At 42.5% G+C, this 25,842-nt stretch overlaps 1 protein-coding gene across 2 annotated transcripts in view; it reads left to right on the top strand.

Annotated features, from left to right (window-relative positions):
- Window positions 1-25,842, top strand: part of DOCK4 (dedicator of cytokinesis 4) — a 364,976-nt gene that overhangs the window by 143,893 nt on the left and 195,241 nt on the right. For both annotated transcript variants that reach the window (XM_074341023.1, XM_074341022.1), the window contains exons 2-5: window positions 12,801-12,884; window positions 14,850-14,890; window positions 16,789-16,844; window positions 20,691-20,787. In XM_074341023.1, coding sequence (XP_074197124.1) covers window positions 12,801-12,884; window positions 14,850-14,890; window positions 16,789-16,844; window positions 20,691-20,787 — 278 coding nt within the window. The remainder of the gene's footprint in view (window positions 1-12,800; window positions 12,885-14,849; window positions 14,891-16,788; window positions 16,845-20,690; window positions 20,788-25,842) is intronic.

Below are 25,842 nucleotides of genomic sequence, written 5' to 3'. Positions count from 1 at the left end.
CCATTGGGCCACTGTGACTGGCAGCCACCAATCCTTCTCATGTTCTGACTCTACTGCCAAGCGTTTGTTCATTCATTAAATTTCTTTTAAAAATTTTCCTTGTGGGATACAAGTGGCTCTTTGGCATGGCCAGCCGTCAGTTTCTGCCTACTTTCTGTGCCATATGATCTCACAAGGCCCTAGGGTTTGAGGTACTGAAGGTTTGCTCATGTAAGCCAGAGTCTTCAAGAAAGACTTCAAAATCACATTGGCTCATTTTCCAAAAAACAGATGTCAATTCACAAATTTGATTTTTACAGCAGGTGCAAACTGCAGATTAAGTGAATGGCAACAGGCATGCAAACTGAGATGGTCTTTTGGTTTTGTTTCTTTATTTGTTTTTGTTTTTAACTGAAAGACCTGCCACTGCCAGAGAATTGTTTGAAGCTGAACTTTTTCACCTTGGGGGTTCAAGATTCATGCATATTATGTAGCCCGACATACGTTACTTCTAACAGGACCCCACTAGTCTTTGGGAAATTGGCAGAATGATCTATGATTTCTACATATGTATCAGGAACTAAGAAAGGTTTGATCTTATGGCAAAGAAAGAAAAATATTAGCTCGATGGAGGGAAAAGTGGGTACATTTCAACTCATCTGTTTTGATGAGATCTTGGTTAATACGTCCTGTTTGCTTACTGTGTTGGTCAGGCCTGGGGCAGGAGGTGGTGGGGAGATGAGAAGTACTAAGACCTACCTTTATTTTTTTTGGTCACACAGTTTCAAACACACTTTAGGGAAGTTTGTTCGTTTTCTATAATTTTCAGTATTTTTAACTTTGTAGTTCCAGTTATAAGTTGGAATTTCCTGGCATAGTAGAATTACACTTATCTCCTAGGTAAACAAAAAAATGACCTCCCTGGCCACCCATGTTTTTTGGAAGGACTCACAAAAAAAGGCAGATTTTATTTTTAACTGCATTCTCTGGTAGGCAGATCTGATACCCTGGAGTCACAGAATAGGTTGGCAGTGCACACACATTTAGTACACAAAAAGACTTTAAACCTCGATGATTGAAAAAACTTTCAAGAAATATCTTATTTTTATTAATATCTCACTCAGCTCTAAGAACTAGAGTTAGAAGAGATGGCAGGGACATTTACTGATATTTACTTACTTGTGTGCTTATATTTTTGTATTTGAATTTTACAAGAAGTTGATAAATTCAGAATTTTAAAGTGTCTTATTTTGGAGTCTTAATGGCCTGAGGTCAGTTCTTTCATCCATTCATTTATATTTCCAAAGAACTAAATTATTCATGTATATGCATTACTTTAAAACTTGAAGAATTCACTACATTTACCTGTATTCATTGCTGTTAGTGAAACTTAGGAATTTGTGAATGCTTTATAAGGCATACCTAACATTTGGCTGTTGCCAGAGGCTATAAAACAAAATACTGGTTTTTAAAACAATTGTAGTTATTAATAAAAGAAGAGACCGTTGTATCTTCATGAGTACATTTCATGTAGGTGTAATGTCCAGTGATGTTCAGCAATTGGGGCTCCCTATTCTTTCTGTTACATGGATTATCTTTCAATTCCCACATACCTGTGGAAGAATGCGTCCCACCTTCCATTTCATTTTTGTATGTGGAGGTTATTTGGGGGAGTTTGAGCTTATCTTCCAAACGATACAATTCTCTGTGTTGTTTGAGACTTTTTCCTCTCTCTAATCTTACTATCTTTGGACACTTGTTATTTTTCTCTGTGTTGACTGGAATTTTGAAGGGACTCGCTTTGTGTACGAGGCCCAACAGCGTGCACATCGTCAGATTTGCTTTATGAGCAGACTGCGTCGCCTCCAGTGATACTTAGAAAAATGAAAACAAATGCAAAATTGTCTCAAACGAAAGCGTTGCAATAGATGGATTGTTCCTAATTATCACATTGTGAAATAAGTGGCTGGTTTTGGCCCTAACACCAGACCTGTTGTCTGTCTGTTAGGATATTTTGGAAAACTTACCTAATTTGTTTGGCAGGTTTCCTTGGAGAGGGGGCAAAGTATAAATATTTACAAAGATTTTTAACTCTAGTCTAGCGCAGTGAGTTTTTTAATCTCTATGAAAAAAATGAAGTGTTTTGGCGGGGAGGGTAGTTTTAAAAAGTTTCTCCTAAACAGTGTAGCAATTTGCTACCAAAGAATCCAGATTTCCATTCTTGTGGACAACATCTGGGACCAATACTTAGCTGAAATTTACAGTGAGAAGAACGGGATGGGAAGTAACTCCATTAGTTTATAAAATCGGAAGTGGTGAAGAACAGAGGGCATGATCCCCAAGGGAACTTGGTGTCTTCTCAAAACCCTGAGGAAGGGTATGAAAGTTCATTTATAATTGATAAGTGACGAGTTGATAATGTCCATTTTTATTCTGGTTCCCTGATTTGCCCATTATAGTTTCATGAGTTTTGCCTTAACTTGTCATTAAAATCTCACAAACTAGCAGCATTTGTTTTTCTAAATATCTTTTAATTTACAAATGGTCACTGAGGGGAAGCAGAAAGGCTTCATAGAGAATTTATAAAGTGGAAATAACAGGCTTAGATGAATTCCTTGGAAAGGAGAAGCCACATGAAGACCAGGTTTCCAAATGTCATGTGTCTGGTGATGTGATTATTCCCTTGCGGTCCTTCCAGTCCGAACACTGTGCTAGTCTGAAGAATGGCTGCACAGGACTCTGACCAGATCCCAGAAGACGTGGGTGTTCATTCCCTCAGCTCCCGTGGGTCAGGCAGCTACTTTGTCTGCCCTGGGGCTGGGGTGGGAGTAGGGTTGACGGAGGAGATGAACCTCAGGCGACGGTGTTGCCCTAGGGAAAGGGGAATGCTGGGAGAGAACACGGTGTGTTCATAGTTATGCAGCCTGCACCTGGGTCTCAGCAGTGTGGATGGATCACCAGGTCATGGAATAGTTGGGTTGTGGTGGCCCTTTGTGGGGTTGGGGTCGTCTAGGAGACCAGGACGAGAAACGTAGTGTTTGGAAGGAGTTAGTTTCTGCCTGTTGTCTGTCCATGTTTGTCAGTGTGTCCCTATGTCCCCCATATGATACCTCCTCTATGATAAATCCTTTTCCTCCCCTCATTTGGATTGCAGGTGAAATGCTCATTTTAGCTGCTTAATTGATTAAGTATGCTATTATGTGGTCACTTGAGAATCCAATCATTGATTCTAAAGAACCAGCTTCATGAAATTGCCAAAATGTAAATCACTTGTAAGTTAGAGACTCGCTACAGTTTGTAGTCAGCCTTATTTTAAGTAAGATTTTACTAATCAATTCTAATGCAGTATACAACAGAATTAATAACTCATGAGCTGTTGCAAACATCACTAAGGCCTAAGGCCTTGGTTAAAAATAAGCATTATTGTACAAAATTACTAGGAAGATGTATTAGTGAGGATTCTCCACAGGAACAGAATGAATAGGATTGATATAATGTAATGTAATATAATATATAAAATATAATATATAAATAATATAACAATATAATATATACCACATATCACATATCATATATTATATATAATATGTAGGAGGAGGCAGAAGTCCCACAAAGCCAGCTGGAGAGCCAAGAAAGCCAGTGACGTAGTGCTGAGAACTGGAGGGCTGATGCTTCAAGGCAGCAGACTGATGTCTGAGCTCAAAGAGGCAGAGAGATCAAATTCCTTTATCGTTTGGTTCTAGTTAGACCCTCAGTGGACTGGACGATGTCCACCCACATTGGGGAGCCCCGTCTTCTTTACTCAGTCCACTGATTCAAATTCTAAGCTCTTCTAGAAACTCCCTCACAGACACACCCAGAAATAATGTCTGATCTGGTCACCCTGTGACCCAGTCAACTTGGCACATGAAGGTAGCCTTCACAGAAGGTTAGATTCCTGCCGTGAAATAAAAGAAATACACGATTTTACCATGATTTTCTTATCAGTCACCAATAAATGCAGAAAAGACAGAAGAGTTTAATTCAAACTCTTTGTTTGCTGTGATGAGTAGGTCATCTCAGGGTGTCTGTGGTAGTAGTGGTGTTAATTTTATGCTTTATGTTTAAGAAATCAAGACTAAGTCAAGATATTATGCCCACTTCAAAAAAGACCCATTACAGGTTTTGGCTGCAATTACAAGAATCCAGCTCGGTCTGGATAACCCAGTGAAAAAACATGAGTGTTAAATTTGCTAAGGTTGTAGGCAAGAATCATCAATGGATGCTATAAAATCTGATGCAAAACAGTGTACTTTATAGTCTCAGAGTATCTATCCACAAGATACTTGTTAATTACAGAGGAAAAACAGTAACTCATTGGTGGAGAAACCACCTTCCCCAAGGGATCAAGGTTAACATCACCAGCAATGAGACACTTTGTCATCATGTGCCTCCTGATAAGGTACACCGAGTAGGGCACATCATCATTTCTGTGGCATTTTTGCCAAAATTGCATACCCCACATTTACTCATGAGGAAACATCAGACAAACCTGAGCAAGTCATTCTGCAAAATAACAGGGCAGTGTTCTTAGAAACATCAAGGTGAAGAAAGATACAGACACCGTATTTGGGAAACTGTCACATGGGAGGAGACTGAGGAAATGTAACAGCTGAATGTCATGTAGAATCCTGGGTTGGATTCTTAACCAGGAAAAGGACATTAGTTGGACAGTTGGTGGAATTTGTGTGCCATCAGTGGAATAGTTAATAGTATTGTATCAACAGTAACTTCCTGGTTTGGGTAAGTTTACTTATTTATTTCAGATCGTAACATTTGATGACGCTAACTTAAGGGTATATCAATTTTTATACTATTGTAAGTTTCTTATAAATCCAAAATTGTTTCAAAATTTACAGTTTAAACAATAGGCCATGGACTTAATTTTTTTCCCCCACACAAGAATAATAGAACTATAAGTGTGGCAGTTTTGTGTATATGTTTAAAAATCACCGAGGATACAAAATACAGATGCAGGAACTAAAATAAACAGGAAACATCCTTTCTCATGGCTTAGGAATTCAGTGAAGCCGGTGTGAGGTGTTACCTTCACCATCATATTTCCAGTGCCTCCCACCTGGCACACAGACGGTGCATACCTGAGTCAGCTGCACACACTTTAGCATCAGCCATATTTATTGAGTACCCACTAGTTGTTATATTGCGCGAGGTGTCGGAAGCGTAAAGGAGCCCTGAACCTGGAGACGATGAGAAATACCTGGTAGAGAGATGTCAGTGGGCAGAGTGGGACGGCGCTGGAGTCCGCCTTCCGTGACGAGGACGCCTGAGCAGTTCTGAAGAACATGAGGTGGGGAAGGAGAGCAGGAAGCGGAATTCCAACGAGAGGGCAAAGCATTTGCAGCCTTTGCTCAGGCACAGATCAGAGGTTCAGTGTGACAGCGGAATGTGGTTTGTAAAGGAAGAGACTGGAAAAGTGTGCAGGAGCTACATTGTGAAAGAATTTTGGCCTTGGTTCCATTGAACTGTTCACTGGCTCCCCATTTTCTAGGGAGATGGTATTTGAGCGGTTTTCCATGGCCCAAACCAGTCCAAACTAGTGTGTGCTCCAACTTGGAAATTGGCTTAGTCCTCAGAGCAGGAGGAAGAGTGATAACTAGTGGGAACTGAGTTTGGTTCTCTTCCGATGGGAGTTCTGCAATTTGTCGGTGATATTCTAGCAGATGTCTTGAGACATCAACATCGGGAACGAAAGTCACAATTCAAATTGGATTTTTATTTGCATTTCTCGGATGATTAGTGATGTTGAACATTTTTTCATTATGTCTCTTGGCCATTTGTACGTCCTCTTTGCAGAAATGTCTATTCAGGTCCTCTGCCCGTTTTATGGTGATGGAAGGAGAACTGCTTCTGGGTGGTGAACACACCGTGTGATATATAGGTGATGTAATACAGAATTGTACACCTGAAACCTATGTAACTTTATTAACCATTGTCACCCCAATAAACTTTCATTAAAAAAGAAATTCAAATTGGAAAGAGAAAAGCCTATCGAGGAAAAAAATAGAAATATAGATGCTTCATTTTGTGGAGAAGATATGGCAGGACTGAATATTAGGTGGGAGAGAACGTTGGAAGAGGCTGTGAGAACAAGCTGTCTCTCCTCCGATTGGGGCGGCCTGCGTGTTCCTCTGGTACAGGGTGGTGAAGGCGGAGATGGTTTAGCCCAGGTGGACCGGCGGCTTCAGTTCCGTGCTGTTTTGTCATTGTGTGTTTAGAACTTGGAGAGAGAAATCAGAAAAAAAAATGACATGCAAGGATATGACAGATTTTCCCCCCTCTTTCCTTATAGCAAAACACTAAAACAAACAAAAAGTCAGGAAACTTAGTCCTGTGTTTCAAAAATTCTCTTAAAAATATAATTCTAATAATAACCCTGTCTCTTTGGTAAAGGAAATGTATATGTACGTATTTTAACCAAATACTTGGTACTACTGTAGATTTAATGTTTGATTGTGAATGGTGTTCTACTGCAGAGTGAAAATTTTACAGTTGGATTGTAGGGAAAGCAATTATCGTTTCCTGTAACGTAATTCCACTTTGTGACATGGAGGCGTTACGCTGTAATTTTCCCCTCCCGACGCTATTATCCCTCGGACAAATAACGCAGTATTGCACAGAGTGATTGTTAAAAGCTGCGTCTCCTTCCTTTCCTATTTCTGCCTTAGAATTTCAGGAAAATCCCTCTTAGCTCTTTACTCTGTTGCTTTCTTTAGTCTCATTTGCCAAAGATTTTTCTTTGTTGTTGTTTTATCATTTATAGCACCTGCATCAGCTTTCTCTTCCTCCACGTGGCTGAGGCAGGATTAAGTTCCACGGGTTAATAATGGTTTCCAAGAAGCTGTACTAAAACAACAGAGAAAGGGTGTTTGACTTACTGTTGTAAATGCAAACCTTATTTTGACCCATGAGAGATTCAGATCCAGCCTCCAAATTTTCAGCCAGCATTGGTGATGGAAAGTCACATCCCGTATTGACTTCCACGTATAGGCTTTCAAATCCAGTTCTCATGTACGTGTTTGGTCCTCATGGCATCTCTGAGGTAGGCCAGGCAGGTGATGTTATCCTGGCCTCGCAAATAGAGGGACCACATGGTTTAGAAGTAGTGGGGCTAAGCCCCTTGCTTCCGTCTCTGTCTGACATCGTCTTCCTTTCCCCAGTGCTGGGGCGCTTCTGACATGACTGTTTAAACTGTCTCTTCCAGGCTGCTCTTCCTGGCTGGCAGTTGGCTAAAAGCCAAATCTTTTCTATTGCTCTGAGTTGTTTTTTGAAGGACTGGTAGGTAGATGCAATCATTAGTTCAACGTTTTTTTGACCTTTAGTTACTCTTGTAGCCACTTAGGAAAGAAAGTGCCTTGGCGTTTACAGCATTAAAACTAAGGTGAAGAGTATGTTTATGACTCGTTGAGGAATGTAACTGGGAATGTAACTGTCACTGCCACCGTGACACTGTGTTCAAATGCATCTTAATGTGGAATAATTATTTCCTCATGTTGTTATTTCCTTTTCTTGTTTGCCTCTTCCCTCGTCTTTTCCTCTGTCTCTAAAGTGGGAATAGAAACACATCAGAGAAGATTAGAATAACACATACAGAATTTAGCAAAACCCTTAACACAAAATAATAATCCAATAATGTTACTTGCCTTCACCCTTGAAAATAAAGCTGACAAGAAGTAAAATCTGTGTGGGTAAAGCTTGGAAGCTTTGTAGTGGGTTGGGATCTCCAGCTTATTAAAAACTGAGCAGCTGTGAGAAACGTCTGCAGGAAGCAGACTCTGAGATGCACAGGACTTGTAGGATGTGTCCCTGGGAGGCCCCTGGGTTCACACCTGTGGAAGGGAGGGGAGGGACGCAGGGCTGCATGGAGGGAGGAGGGAGAAGCTGGCCTGCCATGCAGGACCGGTGACAGCCTGCGTCGCGTGAGCTGGGATGGCCGTTCAGAGCTGTACCAGGTTGTAGTGGGATGGCCTCGCCCTCATTCTCCCATGCGATCAGCCACAGGATGCCAGCCACCCTGGGAGGAGGGCACAGCCTTGGGCAGAGCAGTTTCTCCACTGAGGCAGCCTCAGGGGCGCTGGCCCTCGCAGCAGCTGGGTGAAGGCCGTCCATTTCTGAAGCAGGGCACGCTGCTGTCTCACAACTCACGTTTCACGCCCGGGTTCAAGCAGGAGGAAGGGCGGCAGCCCCGGGAGAACTGCCCTCTTAGTCCCCCGGGACGACAGTAGCCTTTCGGGTGCCACGTGTAAGATGTCAGGAACGGATACGTCTGATTCCGTAGCTTCTGATCTTTCCAAGTTACTTAGGCCAGAGGCAGTCGTGTGACCTGTCTCAAGGCCTGACCCCAGGAGTGGAATCCCATTTGCACGTGTGCCTGCAAAGTGTGTGAGGCGGCGCTCACGTGCACGGGAGGGCTGAGGATGAGAAGATAGAGCACAGACTTTGTTTTGCAGCGTCAGAGCGGGCTCAGGAGTGACCACCCCTCCGCCCCTTGAATTGCTTTTTCACTCTTCCTGGACTGCCTGCCCCGTAGTCCTGCTGTCCTGCCCCGTAGTCCTGCTGTCACACTGCCAGCCGGCAGGGCATCCCTGGGGATTAGGAAAGACCACTTTGCTCTGTATTTTGTGGAGACGAAAGTCAGAGGGGTTTTGGGACAAAGGCACTTCTGTCCTGCTTGGTGATGACACCAACGGAAATCGCCAAGTGACTTTTATTGTCTTCCCTCAAGCTGTTTCCAGACACTCTACAAAAGGAAGTGCCTCTGATTAGACTGTTAACTTGGCTTTCCCTGGAGGAGGGCTTGGCACCTGTGCCAAGGAGGTGGGCCCTTTCCCGCCATTTCACAAAAGAAAGACCCTGAAAGGAATTTCATTCTTCTTAAACCCCTTCCCCTTTTGTCTCTTCCTTCCAGCTCTCATGCAGGCTCTTCACAAATTCTGCCTTTTGTCCCCTTTCCTCCCCATTTGTGGGTACCTCCTTCCGTAATACTCATAAAAGCTCAGAAACCTAAGTGTAGATACCTCTGCGACGAGCAAATGTGCAGTGTGAAGGGAACAGCGCATAGGAAAGGACCAGTCTGAAATGTCCTGTGAGGAGCAGAACCCTGTAGAATGTCCACGAGGTCAGTGCCTGTTTTATCAGTGCCTTTGGGCACCGGCATTCAGGAGTTTACAGCTGCTCACATAAAAATGTCCATTTGATTTCTGGTGCCGTCTGGGTTCATTTTTGTTACACAAGTGACATTTTTGTCTTCCAGAGGGTTCTGTGGGGTGGTCTCGGAACTTGAGAATGGTAGCATCACGTCCTGTGTGTAAGCAGTCAGCTCACAGGCGAGCTTTCAGACCACAACCTGTTCATGACTTGGAGATCCTTTTATCAGGAAGGCGAAGCTGAAACTCCGACTGTGAGAGATGAGTTTCCTTCCTTTGTGTCACAGGGGACAAGGCATTTTGTGTTCTTTTCCTGCATTATGTTCCATTCATCATAGATTGTCAGCCCATAAGGGGTAAGGGCAGCATTTGCCAGCTTTGAATTGAATTGTGGTGAGTAGATCATTGTAAACGGTACTGTGATGATGACGAAATGTGCATTTTGGAAAGACCTCTGTCCATGTGAATGAGAAATGGATAGAGAGGAAGCTGAGTGTTTTGCCATAGAGCTGTGAGGAGCCTGCTGGAGAAGAGGTGGCAGCAAGGCCGGGGGTGGCGGGAGCGGAGAAGCTGACCAGAGGACGGCTGCAGGGCTGTCTCAGAGAGCATCCCGGGGCATGCTGATTGATGGCTCGGATATGAGGATGGGGGTGGTGGTGCAGATGAGGGCTCCTGTGGGTGCCCTTTGGGTTTCTGGCTTGTAGTAGCTAGCAGTGCCGGCACTCAACAGAACTGGGACGAATGAAGGGGATCTGGTATGGGGACACCCAAGGATGGTGTGAGCTAAATGCCAGCATGAAATGAGGGGCAACACTGAGCCTAATTAAACTGTTGTCTGTACTGCATGATGTATTTTATTTTCTTTAATATGAAAGAAATTGAGCCTAACAAAAGAAATATAAAAATGTTCCTGGTGTGACATACAAAAAAACCCACATAAGCACAAACGTTGATGGAATAAAGGTAACTCTGGTGGCATCGTGGATATTGTGGTAAGGAAGGACAACCGTGGGGACAGGGAGGCCTCCCAGAAGGCTTTGCAGTCACCCTGTTGAGAGATACAGAGCAATCCACCTAGGAATAACAGGATATGGCAGGGTGAACAGTAGAAGACTAGCATTTTAGACCCATGTTTTAGAGTGGGTGATTGGGAGAGACAACGTTGCTTAGCTTTGGGTCGGGGGAGGGAGAGAGAATGTGTTCTGGTGGAGGCGTGCTAGGTTTTCTAGGTGCTTAGACATCTAAATAGAGAGACACTGGTTGGAAGTTTGTTTCAGGTGCTCGGGTACACCTCAGGGGTACGCTCGGGGTACACATCTCTTCCCCAGAGACTGGGCAAGTCCTGTATCAGCTGGTGACTCTGGAAAGTCTTAGAACTCTCCAGATAGGGAGAATGGACTCATATAGCCACAGAAGAGAAAAGTACAGTTTACACCATTGGGGTATTTGTTAAGTAACTAGAATATACCAGACAATGTGTTCAACTGTTTCCGGTAGCTACCTTGTTTAATCCTCCACTACTTTTGGCGATTCCTTTGTTGTTACCCCTGTTTGCCTGAAGACGTAATGGAGATTCTGAGAGGTTGGTATGTTGACCAAAGTCACACAGCTAATAAGTGGTAATCGATGTGGGTTCAAGCCTACGCCTCACATTGTCAAGGTTGATGTTATTTTCCTACACCCCGGCCTTTACACTTCTGCATCTGTAGGGTAGAACCAGCACCAACGTTGAAGTGGACGGTTAAGGAAAGATGGTCTAGAGAAGCAGGCTGGAGAGGTGAAAGGGGCAGTAGCAGATCCAAGAGAGGACAGACTTCTGCAAGGCCATATGAATGTGGTGACAGTGAGGGGACTAGTGACTTTCATCGAGCCGTTTCAGAATGGGTTGTGTGGACTGAGGCAGGAGGGAGGGTGGAGAAGTGAAATCCACGAATGGCGCTGCTGTGGTCTAGGTGGTGGTGAGGGGTAGGAGAGAGCAGCCAGCTGTGGGGGCGGCACTCACGGCCGCCTTGGGAGTTAGGGATGTTCACGCGCAGGGGGGCTGTGTGTAGAGCCAGCGATGGGCGCCCAGGAGCTTTGAGCTCTAAGAAGCATCCACAGTGCGGTCCTGAACCACTGCGGCTGTGAGAGGTCACGGGTGCTTGATGAGTAGGTGGCCGTTCTGGGTGCAGGCGGGTTTTCCAGGCCTTTAAATTGTAATCAGTCTGCGTGCATTCAGTTGTTGATCCCTTGTAAGAAGAGATCTCTGAAGGTTGTTGGTAGTAATCTGTGAGGATGGACAGACCCTTGGTTGTGTTTTGAGCGAACGTCTTCTAGCACATCCATGTGAGACCACATGGTATTTGTGATTATAGTTAGAAAATGACATTATGCATTAGTGCCTGTCTAAAATGTCCTAACGTGGTTTGTGTAGTTATTCTCATCCGTCTCATAGACTTTGGCTTATGTTTTCTGTCCTGTGTTTTGATTTCTACCGTTAATTTGGTTTAGAGATCCTCAAAGAGCTTTCGGCTTCTCTAAAAGCCCATGACTTATTGGCTCCTTTTTATTTTTGAGAGATTCATTTGTTCCTTCAGGCTTTTAAAATGCATTCACGACAGTAGCAACCATTTATTGGGGGAACTGGGGTTGTGTCTAAATCTCACGCTCTGAAACAGAATTCTAAAGTCCATCTCCAAAATTTTGGTCTTTTAAAAATCAAGCAGTCATAGCACTGACTCATTGTCTTTGGATGTGAATTTCAAGTTGATTTCAGCATGTACGGTATTTTGACACACGTTTCTTCTCCCTTCATGTGTCGAGGTGCGTTTTTGTTCTTTCTCCACCCTTGTCTGCTTTGTGACTCACTGTTGCTATCCCGGGGATCACTGTGCTTCATTAAAACAGCCCCCCCCCCCCCCCGGTTGCCTAGGGATGACTGACCTACACACACTCTCTTTCTGGAATTAACACCCTACTCCTGCCAAATGTTTCAGAAACCAATCAAGCGATAACCATAGATAGGTCTACATAGTGACCCCTCTCCCCACCCTTTCCAGATGGTATGAGAGCTCAGGTTTGTGGGGTTGGTCATGTGGCTGTGTGGGGTCCAACCACTCGTAAAGAAAATGTCACCACTGAAGACTGCTTGTATGCCACATGCTGGGATAGGTCCTGGGGACATAGTAGTGAACAAATAGACACAGTCCCTTCTCTTGAGGAGCTGACAGTCTAGGGAGAAGACATCTCCTTAAAACAACATAGCAGAGAGGGAAACCCAGCTTAATAACGAGTAAGAAATGTATTTGTCATTTATTACTGGCCATATATTCATTGAATAACTTCCCTAGGGTAGGCACCTGGGTGGGGAGTGAAGACAGCAGTGAACAACAAGGGCACAGTAATTTAGTAAATTCCACATTTTCGAAATTCATATTTAGAATACTTATTTGACCAAGATGTTGGCAAAGTATTTAAACTTAAAGATTGACTCTTCGAAAATATGTAAAATTAAGATATGACAGTAGATTCTGGCTATCAAAATGTACTTCCTTCTCACATTCATTTTTAATAGTAAGCAGTGTAACTGGCTGTTAAGTGATAAGATTGTCTTCATATGTTCCGTATCATTTCTTACAGTTATTGCCAGTTTTCGAGGAACCGTCCCATTCGGCCTGTCGCTGGAAATTGGAGATACAGTTCAGATCCTGGAGAAGTGTGATGGTAAGTGGGCTGGTGACGACTGTCTGAGGTTGTAGAAACAAGCTCCTCATCATAAGACATTCATAAAGTTTGTAAATTCTGTCCATACTTCTGTTAATCTGGAATTTTTCTAGTAGTCACCAGTAGTGAACTATTTTTGACAAAACTTGTTTCTTGCATATTCAATGTTTGACTTATGGGAAAGCATCTTTTGGTATTTTTAAGCTGATGGTAGTTTTTTCTAATATTATTTCCTTATATTCACTAAATGCCAACATAGAAAGCAATTGAGACTACTGTGTTTGTGGGAGTACAGGACTCAGTGCCAAACTTGAAGGCCTTTCTTAGAATCTCGAGGGACTGGTAGATTCCCTAGGACAGGAGGTTCAGAGCAGAAAGGGCTTATCCACGGTCAGTTGACCAGATGCCTCACGGGAGGATTCCTGCCCAGGAGAACTCTGTTCTCGTCCTGCAACCTTCTCCTCCCCACAACCCCCCAAATTTGGACTGAAATCATTCGATGCATTTGGAATGTCAGTGGAATATATTATATGAAATTGTATGATTAGTATTAATTTGTGTAGCAGGTAACTCATTAAATCAAGTTACCTAATATGTTCTCAGATTGTTTCTATTCCTGTCCCACAAAGCACCGTCAAACTTTAGTCCTTAAAAAAAAGATCCCGGAGGAAATGACCAATCCTTTTTTTCCTTTTTTTTGGTTAATAGAATGAGCACATTTTAAAGTCCGTCAGTATATCCCAAAATATTCATTTTCCTCCCAATGTGTTACCTTTGTTAGGAATTTATAATATAACATTCTGTTATATCATGGTTATTATTGATTAAATTGTGTTCCTCCAAAAGAAAATTATTACATTTAGTTAGAGCCTGGCATTAAGTGGTGGTGATACAGGGGCGTTTGTCCTGCCTACTGTAATTGGTACCTTTAAACATGTTTCCTATGTCATTGCCAGTGCATTTTGTCTATTTCTATTTTGTATGCAGGTAAATATAAAATCTGTTTTGATTTGGTTCATGAAATGGGCTTCATAGCTAATGGGAGCTGTTTTGCAATCTGAAAACCTTTCTGTCTAGTATAATGTGGCAGACCTCTCTACACCCTTTCTGCAATTCTGGAAGTTTGGTTTCTGTTAGCATAATTATTTAAGAAGGGATGTATTTCCTGGCTATGTCTTTAAGGAAGCTAATAAACTCTAAGATATAGAAATTTCTGATTCTCAATTCATTCTACTTTCTTCAGACTGACTTTCACACTGTTAGGCATGATATTTTATAGTCTATCCTTTTAAGAAAACTTAGGAACAAAAATATTTAAATATAAAGTTCAAGTATTTCTTTTTAAAAATTCAATTAGAAACAATTCAACTCAGTAGAACATTTGTTGCATGGTAAAACAATTTCTTGCCAATAAACAAAATGGTTTCTATACTTGAAACTATAAGTTGAAACTGATATATTTATAGGGGACTATATATTAACCGTGTGTGTGTGTGTGTGTGTGTGTATACTTGTTTTACATAAAAAGTATATGTTCCCTCTTACGGATGGTGCTATAAAATTTATTCAGAGTTGCTTGGAGGTTAGGTAACAGGCATTCTGCAGAATAAAAATGATGATGAGCTTGGTTGGCAGGAAATACATTGTGCTGATGGAAGGGTGCCCAATAATTCTCTCACTGATGAGACCTGGCTTCCCTCTTCTTATGCTGCCAGAATGACTCTAACCAAGATGGTGACCTGAAGGATGTGTACATTCACTGTATGACTCTTGGCCGAGCACTGTTCTTGGGGGTAGGGTCTGGGCTTCGTAGTCAGGCAAAGAGAATTTGGAAATATATGGAATCTTGTGTAGATTCCTAAATTCCCTGAGACATAGCAAAGAACAGATTGATTTAGAATAATTTCTTTTCTTTATAATATCACAATGGTTTATCTAAATATGACTGTGATGATTTCTCCACAGGCTGGTACAGAGGATTTGCCTTAAAAAACCCAAACATCAAGGTAAGAAAATATTACTTCTATCCGTAAATATGGGATTTTAAAAAAGTTATTCTACTTTATCTCATTATACAATTGAAATTATAGTTGGAACTCTTAGTTGAAATGCCAATACAGATTTTCATAATTTTGGAAATTCCTTTGAACTTGGATTATAGTTAAGATATGCTACTCAAATAATAATCCTATACAGCTCTTGAAATTCGTACTGAGAAGACCTAATAAGCTCATTATATATAAACAAAATCTTTTTGAAGTGTTAGTTTCACAGAGGGTGAAATTAAAAATCAGGCAGGGGAAATACATATTCTAAAAGAAATATTAAATAGAGATATTTAATCTTTAAGTTTTCTGTGGTATCATTTTTAAAATATTGGTGTGGGGAAACAAATTTGTCTTAGCACACGTGAAGAGTCCGTTTGGGTTTGGGCAGCTGGAACCATGTTATAAAGTGCTTGTCTTTTGCCTTTCACTTGCCTGGTTTATGATTTTGACACTAATTCTTACTAATATCTTTGTTTTTCTACTTTATTCTAGTCTCCCAAGTTTTCACCCACATTTCCCACATTTGCTAATATTTTCTTATACGTCATGTTAATTTTTTGGTTGAATTCTGGCTTTATTAGGAGTGTAGATAGGAAATTGTATCATGTCTCATTCTCAAAGTATACTATAAAAAATCTAAACTCTTTTGCCTGACTTTCTGCCTTTTCTCCTTTTTCTGGATCATACAATGGTGGTCCCTCAGGCTCTCCTTTAGAATGACCTATAATAAATGAAATAAAGTGATTAAACAATGAGTATACAACTTTAATTTTTCAGTTGTATAAGGGCTAATACAACTTTAGCCCTCATTTAAAGTTATTTTTGGACATCTGCTAGACAAATGCAACTATAACTTGAGTATTTCATTATCCATTTACGACATGTTTTAGAAAAAATCTATTATGCCTTCTGTTATTTCTGTCACTCTTCTAATCTCAAATTCTGACTTTTTCTTATGTTAATCCTACCATATTGAGGCCAATTTAAATTTTGAGGAAAAAAAGTATTTTTTAACTTCTATGCCTACTTACTACTGTTGTATATACAGAATTTGCTTGTTAAATTTTATTTTATCATTGGATCCACAGTAGTGATAATGTATTCAAATGGCATGTATTTCCCTAAGTATTTAATTGAGTTTGCCATTTGATTATACATCAAAAATCATTCAGAGGATATTTTCATTTAACGGACAATAAAATTGATGCTCATTTGTGTGTGTGTGTGTGTTGTTTCTTTTAATTTCCCATTCAGAACAAAGGAACAATTTCCTTGTCTTGTCTTTTCCCCACAATAAAAAGCTGTAAGCCAGCATGGCTTCTTTTGTTTAATTTTTGTTCTATCAGAATGGCAGCCTGGTGATTAATTGCTGCTATGTTTTCATGAAAAATCTTCCATAATATAATAATATACATGTTGTCTCCAAATTCCTTTAGTGTATACTTTTAAATACACACATGGGTGTTTCAGAGAGAAGAAAAAGAATAACGAAAAACAAACAAAAGCACAACCTTCTTTCAAAACTATGCCGTATTTAAAAAAACATTCAATATAACATGCTTTCTTTGCAGAATTCCTGATCGTTTTTAAAATTTCTGTTTTATAAACATATATTTTTGAGTGTGATTTGATTTTTTGATTATATGTAGAGAGTCTCTAAATTTGTAAACTAGCAAATAGTAGAGAATAAAAGGAATGACTCCAAGCTCTAATAATAGATTTTAGCCTAAAGAATTTGATAGAGTTGCTGGTTTTCCCTGTTCCTGGTATCGTTGCGGTTGTGATGGCTCAGTTGTGTGCATATGACTAGTGAACCCCCCTTAACAGCACCATAACCTTCTCATTTTCTCTTCCAGGGTATCTTTCCTTCCAGCTACGTTCACTTGAAAAATGCCTTTGTGAAGAACAAAGGGTAAGAAATGAGTTTTCTTAATAGTTGGAGGATTTTCATAGAACCATTGCTTATGTGGAAATTTGAAAGGCTTCGTTGTAATTGGCTTGAAAAATGAACTATGGAAGAGTGTGCCATTGTGAGTGCCGTTTGACAAAGATGGATCACACCAGGCAGCGGGAGGAGAAGGCCCACGTCTGCGTGCTGGGTGACGGCAGATCTGGGGCCTGGAGGCTTCCCGCTGTCCGCAGATCACGGCGTCAGCCTGACCTTGTGCAGAAGGAGTGGGTTCTTTTTGGTGTCTTGCTACCTGGGGAAGTGTGATAGTCAGGCCCATCGAATGCTGAGTCATGTCTCAAACTCCAGGAATTTCCCAGATTCACCACTGATTCTGAGCAGCTAAGTCTGACTGTCTTTCTAATTGGAGATAATACCACATCCTTGTGCAACCATTTCACAAAGCCTTTATTAGACTTCAGAGAGCATCATTTCTGTGAATTTTTGTTTTCCAGTTGAGCTCATTGACCACCTAGGATGTCTCATACATTTAAAAAGAATTTCCAGTCTGTTTTCCAGAAGCCTGGAAGCACCTGTGAGGGACACAGATCATTCAAATGCTATGTCACAGGATAAGCTGTGGGACTCATGTATTCAAGTGGGTGACACGAGCAGATCCGTACAAGTGGGCCATGGAGTGGGAATCAAACATCGGCTGCCACTGTCACAGGAATATGCGTTAGACCATTGAATATTGTTTTATGACAAAAGACAGAATACAGATTCAGCCATAGAAATTACATTTTCCCTCCCATAGCAGAACAATAGCCATTTATTTGAATTATGAAAGCACATTTTAAAGCAGAGTAAAAGCTACCTTCAAAAAAATTCCAAGGATGCTGTTCAAATCGATGAGTCTTGCATCCACTCTCTATAAATGCATGGTAATACATCTTTGTCAGTCAAGTAACTTCCGGTTTCTGAGAGTCTGTGGTATAAATACTTTGAGTGTTCCCCATATGGATAAAACTTAAGAGTCGAGGAGATCCGTACACTCTATGTCTTATCAGCTACTCTAAGCATTATTATCATCAGTAGTAGTGGTGGTTACTACTTAAAACAGTCGTTTAAAAACATAGTAATTCTAATACTAGTAATTACCACTACTGCTACTCTTTTAATAAATATGTGTCCTTCAGAAATGTGCGTAGCTATAATCCACCGGAAGTGAGTCAAGCAGAGTGATTAGTCCTTTTGGAGTTCTCCCACCAGGCTGGGTTTGACACTATCCAGCGCTCCTCAAGTAACCCAGAGGACATTCCAGCCACAGACCTACTCTTTCTTCTGACCTTTCTGCCCTAGTGATCTAGGCTGGGTGCCGTGGAAACCCCAAGGTGTCCATCCGGTCCCTTCACGTGTCCACCTGGGCACACCTGTGCACCAGTCCTCTGCTGCTTTTGCCCCGAGCACAGGGCCTCCCAGCCCCCATCCTTCCCTCTGACCAAGGAAGTGAAAAGAGAGATGCCAGCAGAGCTGATGACTCACCCAGTGAAAGTCCCACCTCTCAAAGCGGATTGGGGTGGGGCATCGTTCTAATTTAAATAAGTACTTTCTTTTCGTTATTTGTTTTTGTCCTGGTTCATAATTGTTTCCTATCTGGCCCCCTTCCCTGAGCCCCAAGGAAGAGTAAATGTGGGTAAAGGTGACTCAAAATTTGGTTAAGTTCAAGGCTTGGTGTTGGGTTCTCCACCCGACACAGGGCATGGTGCAGCTTGTGCAATACAGTGGAACTTTGGGGGTAGACACAAAATTTATTTTCTAAACAAAAATTGTTGGACTTGAGGCCCTAGATTCTAAGACTGTTAACTGGAAGCAAAACTTCAGCCTGGAAACATTGGAGAACCAGTATTACTAGATGATTGCTTTCCTGACAGGAGCCTCTTGGGATTTTGACGTTACCTATCTTATTTTAAGCGGATTAGCAGCCTGATGGCCAATCAGGATGAACTAGCTGCAAAGTACGTCTCAGAATAACTGAATAAAATATAATTTCAGGGGCAACTACTTACGACAGTCGATTTTGATTTTCATATAATTAAGAGGAAACAGCTGCCTCCCCTAAAATGGCAATTTCGTGCTTCTTGAAAATGTACATTTTGGTTGAACAAACCCAAATCAACTTCCCACAGACTGAACTGCCTTTATGATCTTTCCTGGGTCTTCAGAGGGATGTCGGACCCACGGGGGTCCTTTAATTAAATTATGGTTTGTGAACAGTGAGGCCACTTCTTATTGTTTGATTCCTGCTGAGGTCATGTCACTTTTAAATGTTAAGTTGGTTGTGGGGTTTTCCTGGAAATTTGTTGTTCCCTCCTTGACCTTGCATCTGATCATTTTATAATCTCTGTCTTCAAATAGTCATCATTGAAATTGCAACAGCTGCTTCAGAAGCAAAATGCGCTACCATTTGAGAATGTCAGATGTAGGCTCGATAAAAGCTCCTGTATACGTCCCTGTTCATATATTGTTGTTTACTTTTATTCTAGTTTTACATCCCAGTTTTACATTTTCAGCTGCGTTTAAGCTCTAGAAAGAAGGAAAATAATTCACAGGGCAAGTATTTAGCAGCAGCATGAAATGAGAAGATGAGAGTCTCTTGGTGAAGAAATCAAGGGAAAACTTGAAGTTCCTATTCTTGCTGTCAAGATGTTACAAAAGACAGTTGCACGCTCTTTGGACATAATATTGGAAAGGAAGTGCAGACCAGTTATTAACCTCATGCTCAGAACTAATTTTCTCATGATCGTCCGGACACCCTGGTTCAGTGTCTAATATGCATATGCTGTTACCTTCTACACAGTAGATGTTATTCTTGAAAAGACGTACTCAAATGAAGACAATAATTCCCACCAATATAGTCAGTGGCGTTCTTCTGAGAAAGAGTAGTAATAGCCAGTTAACTGTTTTAACCGCCGTAAAAACTGAAAGAATTTGAAACAAGAAACTAGAGATGGAGAAAAGGTTATTATATATCAAAGGCAGGATATGGAGGACAAATGAAGTCTTCTGGTTGTTTCCCTCCTCACTCCTTATGTATCTTCTTAGGAGTAGGACCACCGTACATGCCTTACTCACTGTTAGTATGAATGTTTTCCAAGTATAATTTTTGATTTTTAGAGAAGAAATAGGAAGAATATATCACCCTATTCATAGAGAGGAACATTTTACAGTGAATGTTCAAATACTGGTGATGTCTTCAGCCTTTAATAAGGCCTACAATGTGTGATAGCATTACTAATCGTTAGTACGAGTTATTTTTCACAGCCCCGTGTACAAACACTAAAGATGAAGTGATAATGAAATGGAGTGACTGTTATCAGTACCTGGTGTCTAGTTATTCATTACACTGGGTCAGTTTGGATGTTTGCAGGCATCACATCCTGAGCTTTGAACCAAGCCTGTCACTCCCTTTGAATTCTGTGGTTGTGGGCTTGGAAAGCAAATGCATCTCCCAGTTTATGGAAACCTGTGACCTCATGTCACAGATGGGAGTTTTGGGGCTTGGAGAGGTTAAATGTGTAGCTGTTTCATGGCCCATCCGTGGCTGGTGCAGAACTCTTCTGACACTGTTGCTTTTCCACCGTACTTCTCAAACTCCACCTGGAGCACGTGGCTGGTCACTTGGGGGATTGTACTGACATAACCCACGCAGCATTCCTCAGGCCGGCTTCCAATGAGGTCCTGGTTACTGTCTGTGGAACCAACAATAGCCAGGAGGCTTCCTTTCTTAGTTTATCTTTTAGCATTTAAAAGAAAATGGTTGTCCATGATATTTGCATACATGCTTGGTTTTTCTTTTTAATTTCACAGACAATTTGAAATGGTTATTCCCACTGAAGACTCTGTTATCACAGAAATGACATCAACACTAAGAGACTGGGGTACCATGTGGAAACAACTCTATGTGGTAAGTCACTTTTTAATAGTCTAATTCTTGGAGACAGGGAATTGTTCTAAGAAACAATTTTAAGAACAAGGCGAAGCATTCACTAATATTTGAGACGCTGCCCTAAGTCTCCAGCGCTCCTCTGGGAATCCCAGATATACTTCTGAAAAAGGCAATCTCCTTGTAAGCCCCGTGTCTGCGGAGCATGGGTTTCATAAATTCTTTTTCATGGCCATAGGAATAGAAGAGATCAATTTTCGGGCATCTAATAAAATAGGATGGTTTACATGGAGCTAGTGGTAAGCTTTCTGAAAATTTTTAACTTTCAGGGAGAGATAAACTAACTTATTTTCAATATAATTTTCGTGTTGGTGGCTATTTTATTTTAATTTTCTATAAATGTTCATGTATACTGAAAATGCTAGATTACTTCCCAGAATCAATGAGAATATTCTAAATATACAAGAAAAATGTTTCTTGACTAAAAAGGGGGGTCATGTTTGGAGGGTATGTATATAGGTACTTATTTACTTAAAACTAAATATATTTGTTGAGAGCCTACGATGGGGGAAGTACTCTGCCTATGTGTAGTATTTGATCTGATCCTTAGAACCACTGAAGAAAGTAATGACCGTGATTCTCCCCAGCTCGCCAATGAGGAAAATGAGGCAGAGTTGTTGGATAGTGGCTGAGCCAGGACTCAGCCCGAGTACCGTCTCTCTGAACCACTGCATCTGCAGAAATCTGGGAGTGGTGAAATTGGGGGAAGATGACACTGTTTCTTCTTGTATTTTCAAAGAACTGAATAGAACAGCTTAATCATTTGAAGGGATGCATTCAAAATCCAAAGGTGTCCTGATCCTGACAAGATGATTTGAAAAACCCGTCAAAGAGTTAGTCCAAATTAAGTGAGGGACATGGCCACAGAATGACAGTTTCTATTGTTTGTTAAATATGAAATACAATAGGATAGTGCACTCAGCAAGAGAAGGTTAGGAAGTCACTCATAGAAACCCTTTTGAATTTGGATTAATCTGGCCAGGCCCTGCTGGAGCCTGGTGGCTTTAGGACTCACTGGTGAGATCCACAGGACAGTCTGAGATGAAATGCCAGAGCCTAAGCTTCGCTGGGGTGAGGTAAACGCAAAGTCGAGATAACTGACCTCAAGGGGTCTGCGTTGGCACACGACAAAGGAAACGCAGGTCCCCTTTGAGATTAAAAAAAAAAAAAAAAAAATGTTGGAAAGACTATAAAATCCAAGTATTATTTCACTTAAAATAACATTGTGCATGACACCAACATGGAAAATGAAACGATTTGAAATGTTCAAATCACTGCCTCCTGAATATCCAACAAAAGAGCTGCAAAAACAGTGACAGTGGATGTTTCACCATCAGTTGGGCTGTAGCACCAGCCTCTTCCTTTTATGTCGCTGCTTTTGGGGAACAAAGTCCAATTTCCTCTTGATTCTTGCCGTGTCTCACTATTTTTACCTGCTTTTGAGGTTCCGTGCCTCTATTTTGGGGACATAGTAGAATTGCCTTGAAACTCTCTGTTGCAGCTGCAGGAGGAACCTCCTCACCGCCTGGTCTCCTGAGAGATGGACACAGAGCGATTTAAGGGTTTCCCTGGATACTGGAACAAATACAAAGTTTTTTTTACTGGGAACAAATACAAAGTGTATATTTTGTATTTGGACATAAAAAATCTGGACATAGCAGATTTTTGACCTTGCGAATGAGGCTGATTTGGCCATGTTGGCCCTTTTGGGTTCTCTCTTCCAGATGGAAATGGTTTGTGGCAAGTATGTTAGTTCAAGTTCATCACCCTTGACTGTATTGGGGTACTTGTCAGTGTTCTTTTGCAGTAGTTTCAAGGCTCCCAGCTTCTCCAATGGAAGATGTTTGATCAGGGCAATTACACCTTGTAAAGTGTAAGCTGTAAGTGCGATGTACTTGGCAGAGGTAGAACATTTGTCATGGAAGCACATGGTAAATGCTTGAGAAATGCTAGGTGCTCTTTTTAATAACACGGGTAAGAGCCTAAATAATGTTCTTTAAAATACCACTTAATAAAATATCAGTAGTAGAATCACAAAAAGTTTAGGAGAAATACAGCAGCCGTCTTTTACTGAGTACTTTCTGGGCAGCTCTTTGGTGGGGAGTTTTATCTCTGTGCCTGGGGGCTCTGCCAAGTAGTTCTTCTTCTCAAATCTCATCAGAGACCATCTGTCCAGGGTCCCAGGCGCAGCAGTAAAGCCTGAGTCTAAACCTCATCTGTTGTTCCAAAACTTTTCCTGTTTTCATTTGGAGGCAACTGAAAACTTCCCCATTCTCTGAAACACTGAAATACTCGCAGGCAACTTTTTGCTACATTTCTGATGGATGAAGGGAGCGTTCAGGTTTCGTTTTACTTCAAGTGTTTAATATTGTCCCCTACGTTTTTTTCACTGAACATTAAACCCAATGCATGTGTCGTATTCAGAATAGTCTTTATAACTACCCAGTTTTTAAAATCCAGGTTTTAAAGAAGCACTATTGGACGACTAGCTATCAAAGCAGAGGTGTGTAGTTTCCAGGGGAAGGTTTTCTGGTCAGGGCTGTAGCGAGTAAGTGTTCCTACCACCGCTTTCTTAAAGGGAAAGCTGACCTGCTGGGTTTCCTTCTCATGCAGGATCCAGCTCCCTTCTCATCTGAGCGTTCTCTTAAGTACCAGAGGTGCTGTCGTTAGGAAACCAGGCCCATCCTACTGGACAGCTGCCGAATGCCTTCCCCAACGGCAGCACACGTGACCTTCACTGGGACAGTCGGTGCAAGGGGAGCTGGCTCTCCCCTTTGCTGCTTGAGATTTGACTCATTTTATATTTTTCTTCTAAAATGTCTGACTTGAGTGGACCTTTTCTCCTGACCATTGACTTTCTCCAGTTTTCCTTGCTCTTCCCTGCTTATTCTTTTATGTGACCTAAGCAGAACCCACCTCTCAGGATCCAATTCCTATATATCAAGGTCTTCCTTTGTCCCTTCCTTCCCTCTTCCTTCCCTTCCTCCCTCCCTCCCTCCCTCCCTCCCTTCACCCCTCCCCCTCCCTCCCTCCCTCCCCCATCCTCCCTTCACCCCTCCCCTCCCTCCCTCCCCATCCTCCCTTCACCCCTCCTCCCTCCCTCCCTCCCTCCCCATCCTCCCTTCACCCCTCCCCTCCCTCCCCATCCTCCCTTCACCCCTCCCCTCCCTCCCTCCCCATCCTCCCTTCACCCCTCCCCTCCCTCCCTCCCCATCCTCCCTTCACCCCTCCCCTCCCTCCCTCCCCCATCCTCCCTTCACCCCTCCCCTCCCTCCCTCCCCATCCTCCCTTCACCCCTCCCCTCCCTCCTCCCTCCCCATCCTCCCTTCACCCCTCCCCTCCCTCCCCCCATCCTCCCTTCACCCCTCCCCCTCCCTCCCTCCCCAATCCTCCCTTCACCCCTCCTCTCTCCCTCCCCGCTTCCCCCCAGCTGCCAGTGCCCCCGCACACGGCCCAGGTGGTGGGGAGCTCACTGCTAAGCCGGGCGCACAGACGAGCTGTGACTTACGAGAGCACTGCATCACGGTGCCGGTGCCGTTGTAATGACTCCTAAGGGAGGCCCTGCCATGAGCAGGAGTGAGGAGTAATGACGAGCTGGCTCCGTGGAGCGCTTACGAGTTGAGCAGAGTGAGGTGATTTCTATCTCGGGCTCAGGGGTGGCGTCACGGGCAACGCTTCTTATTCAGCTGCCACACTTGTCTAACCTGCACTGTACATGGAAACACTTCCAGTTATCAAGCTCTGATAAGGCAGAGGACCCGTCACTACTTTTTAGAGTAAAAACTGTGTTATGACTGAACGTCTGGCCCGTCACACAGAAGCCAGGATTCCTCGCGGCTATGGCCTTGGAGGACTTGAGATGCATGGGAATCTCAGCACCTCGTCCCACCAATCACTGGCATATTGATACTTTCTGTAGAACGTGAAACCTTAGCCTCTGATTAAGAAAGAGGAAGGGGAATTACTTCTAAAGGGTTTTCCCTAAGTGTCTCTGGGTAAGAGGTGCATATACTTACGTTTTGGTAAAGACAGTATTTGTAGGGGCTAATCCTGGGCCAAGCCCATAAAAAGAACAGTGTTAGTAACAGCTGGTACTTTCCTGATCTTTCTTCCGGGCCAAGCATTATTCTCAGCGTTTTAATATGTTAACTTATTAATCCTCACAGCGAGGTAGGTAGTCTGCAGGTGAGAAATTAAGCACGAAGAGGTTAATCCATCGCCGCAGGTTTTTCTCAGCCAGTAAATGGCAACAGTGGACTGTCCCTCCGGGCACTTAGGCTTCTGAATCCACGTGCTCCATCCGTGCGTCTATCACAAACGTTATCTTAAATCCATAAAACAACCTGACAGGAAGGTAGCACTCCCTGTTTCACAGGTGACAAAACTCATACTCAAAGCCTCTAGAACAAGTAAGTGGCACAGCCAGGATTTGAAGCCAGGAGTTGGACCCATCTTCTTTCCACTAAGCCCCCGTGCTGGATGCATTTCATAGGCGAGCACCTTCAATCTACGTGAATGTTTCATAAGGAAGGAAGAAAACACCATTTTTTAAAGGTCTAAATACTGACCAAATAATAGGAGGGAAAGCCATCAGTGAAAGAGTTTGTGAGCTCTCTGTGTGCCCAACTTCTGATGGGAAAGACAATAAAGCACTAAGACCAACCTGCAAGAAATAACTGCAAGGAATGTTTTCCATTGAACTGGCTTTAGTTGCCTGCAGCCTTGGTCCTGTGAAGGGAGACAAGAAAGTCAGCAAGTGTGGTCACAGAAGGTTCCCCGACAGAGGTGGGGTCAGGCAGAGCCGTGAGGGGCAGTACCGTTCAGATAGAGCTGAAGAAAGGAGGCTTGGCGGGGGAGAGGGAGGCAGAGCACAGAAAGCCCACAGACGCGGCCGAGCTCCCGGTGTGGTGGCACCGTGGGGACACTGGGCCACGGTGTCTGTGCTGGTGAGTCTGAGCAGTGAGTGGGTTCCTGGGCAGGAGAGCAGCCTTGTGAACCTGGGGGAGAGCCTCTAGG

Source organism: Rhinolophus sinicus, linkage group LG09 (assembly GCF_036562045.2).
Source record: "Rhinolophus sinicus isolate RSC01 linkage group LG09, ASM3656204v1, whole genome shotgun sequence".
In the NCBI taxonomy this organism is placed as follows: domain Eukaryota; kingdom Metazoa; phylum Chordata; class Mammalia; order Chiroptera; family Rhinolophidae; genus Rhinolophus; species Rhinolophus sinicus.
Note: the sequence above shows the minus strand (reverse complement) of the source record. Positions and strands in the feature narration are given on the sequence as shown.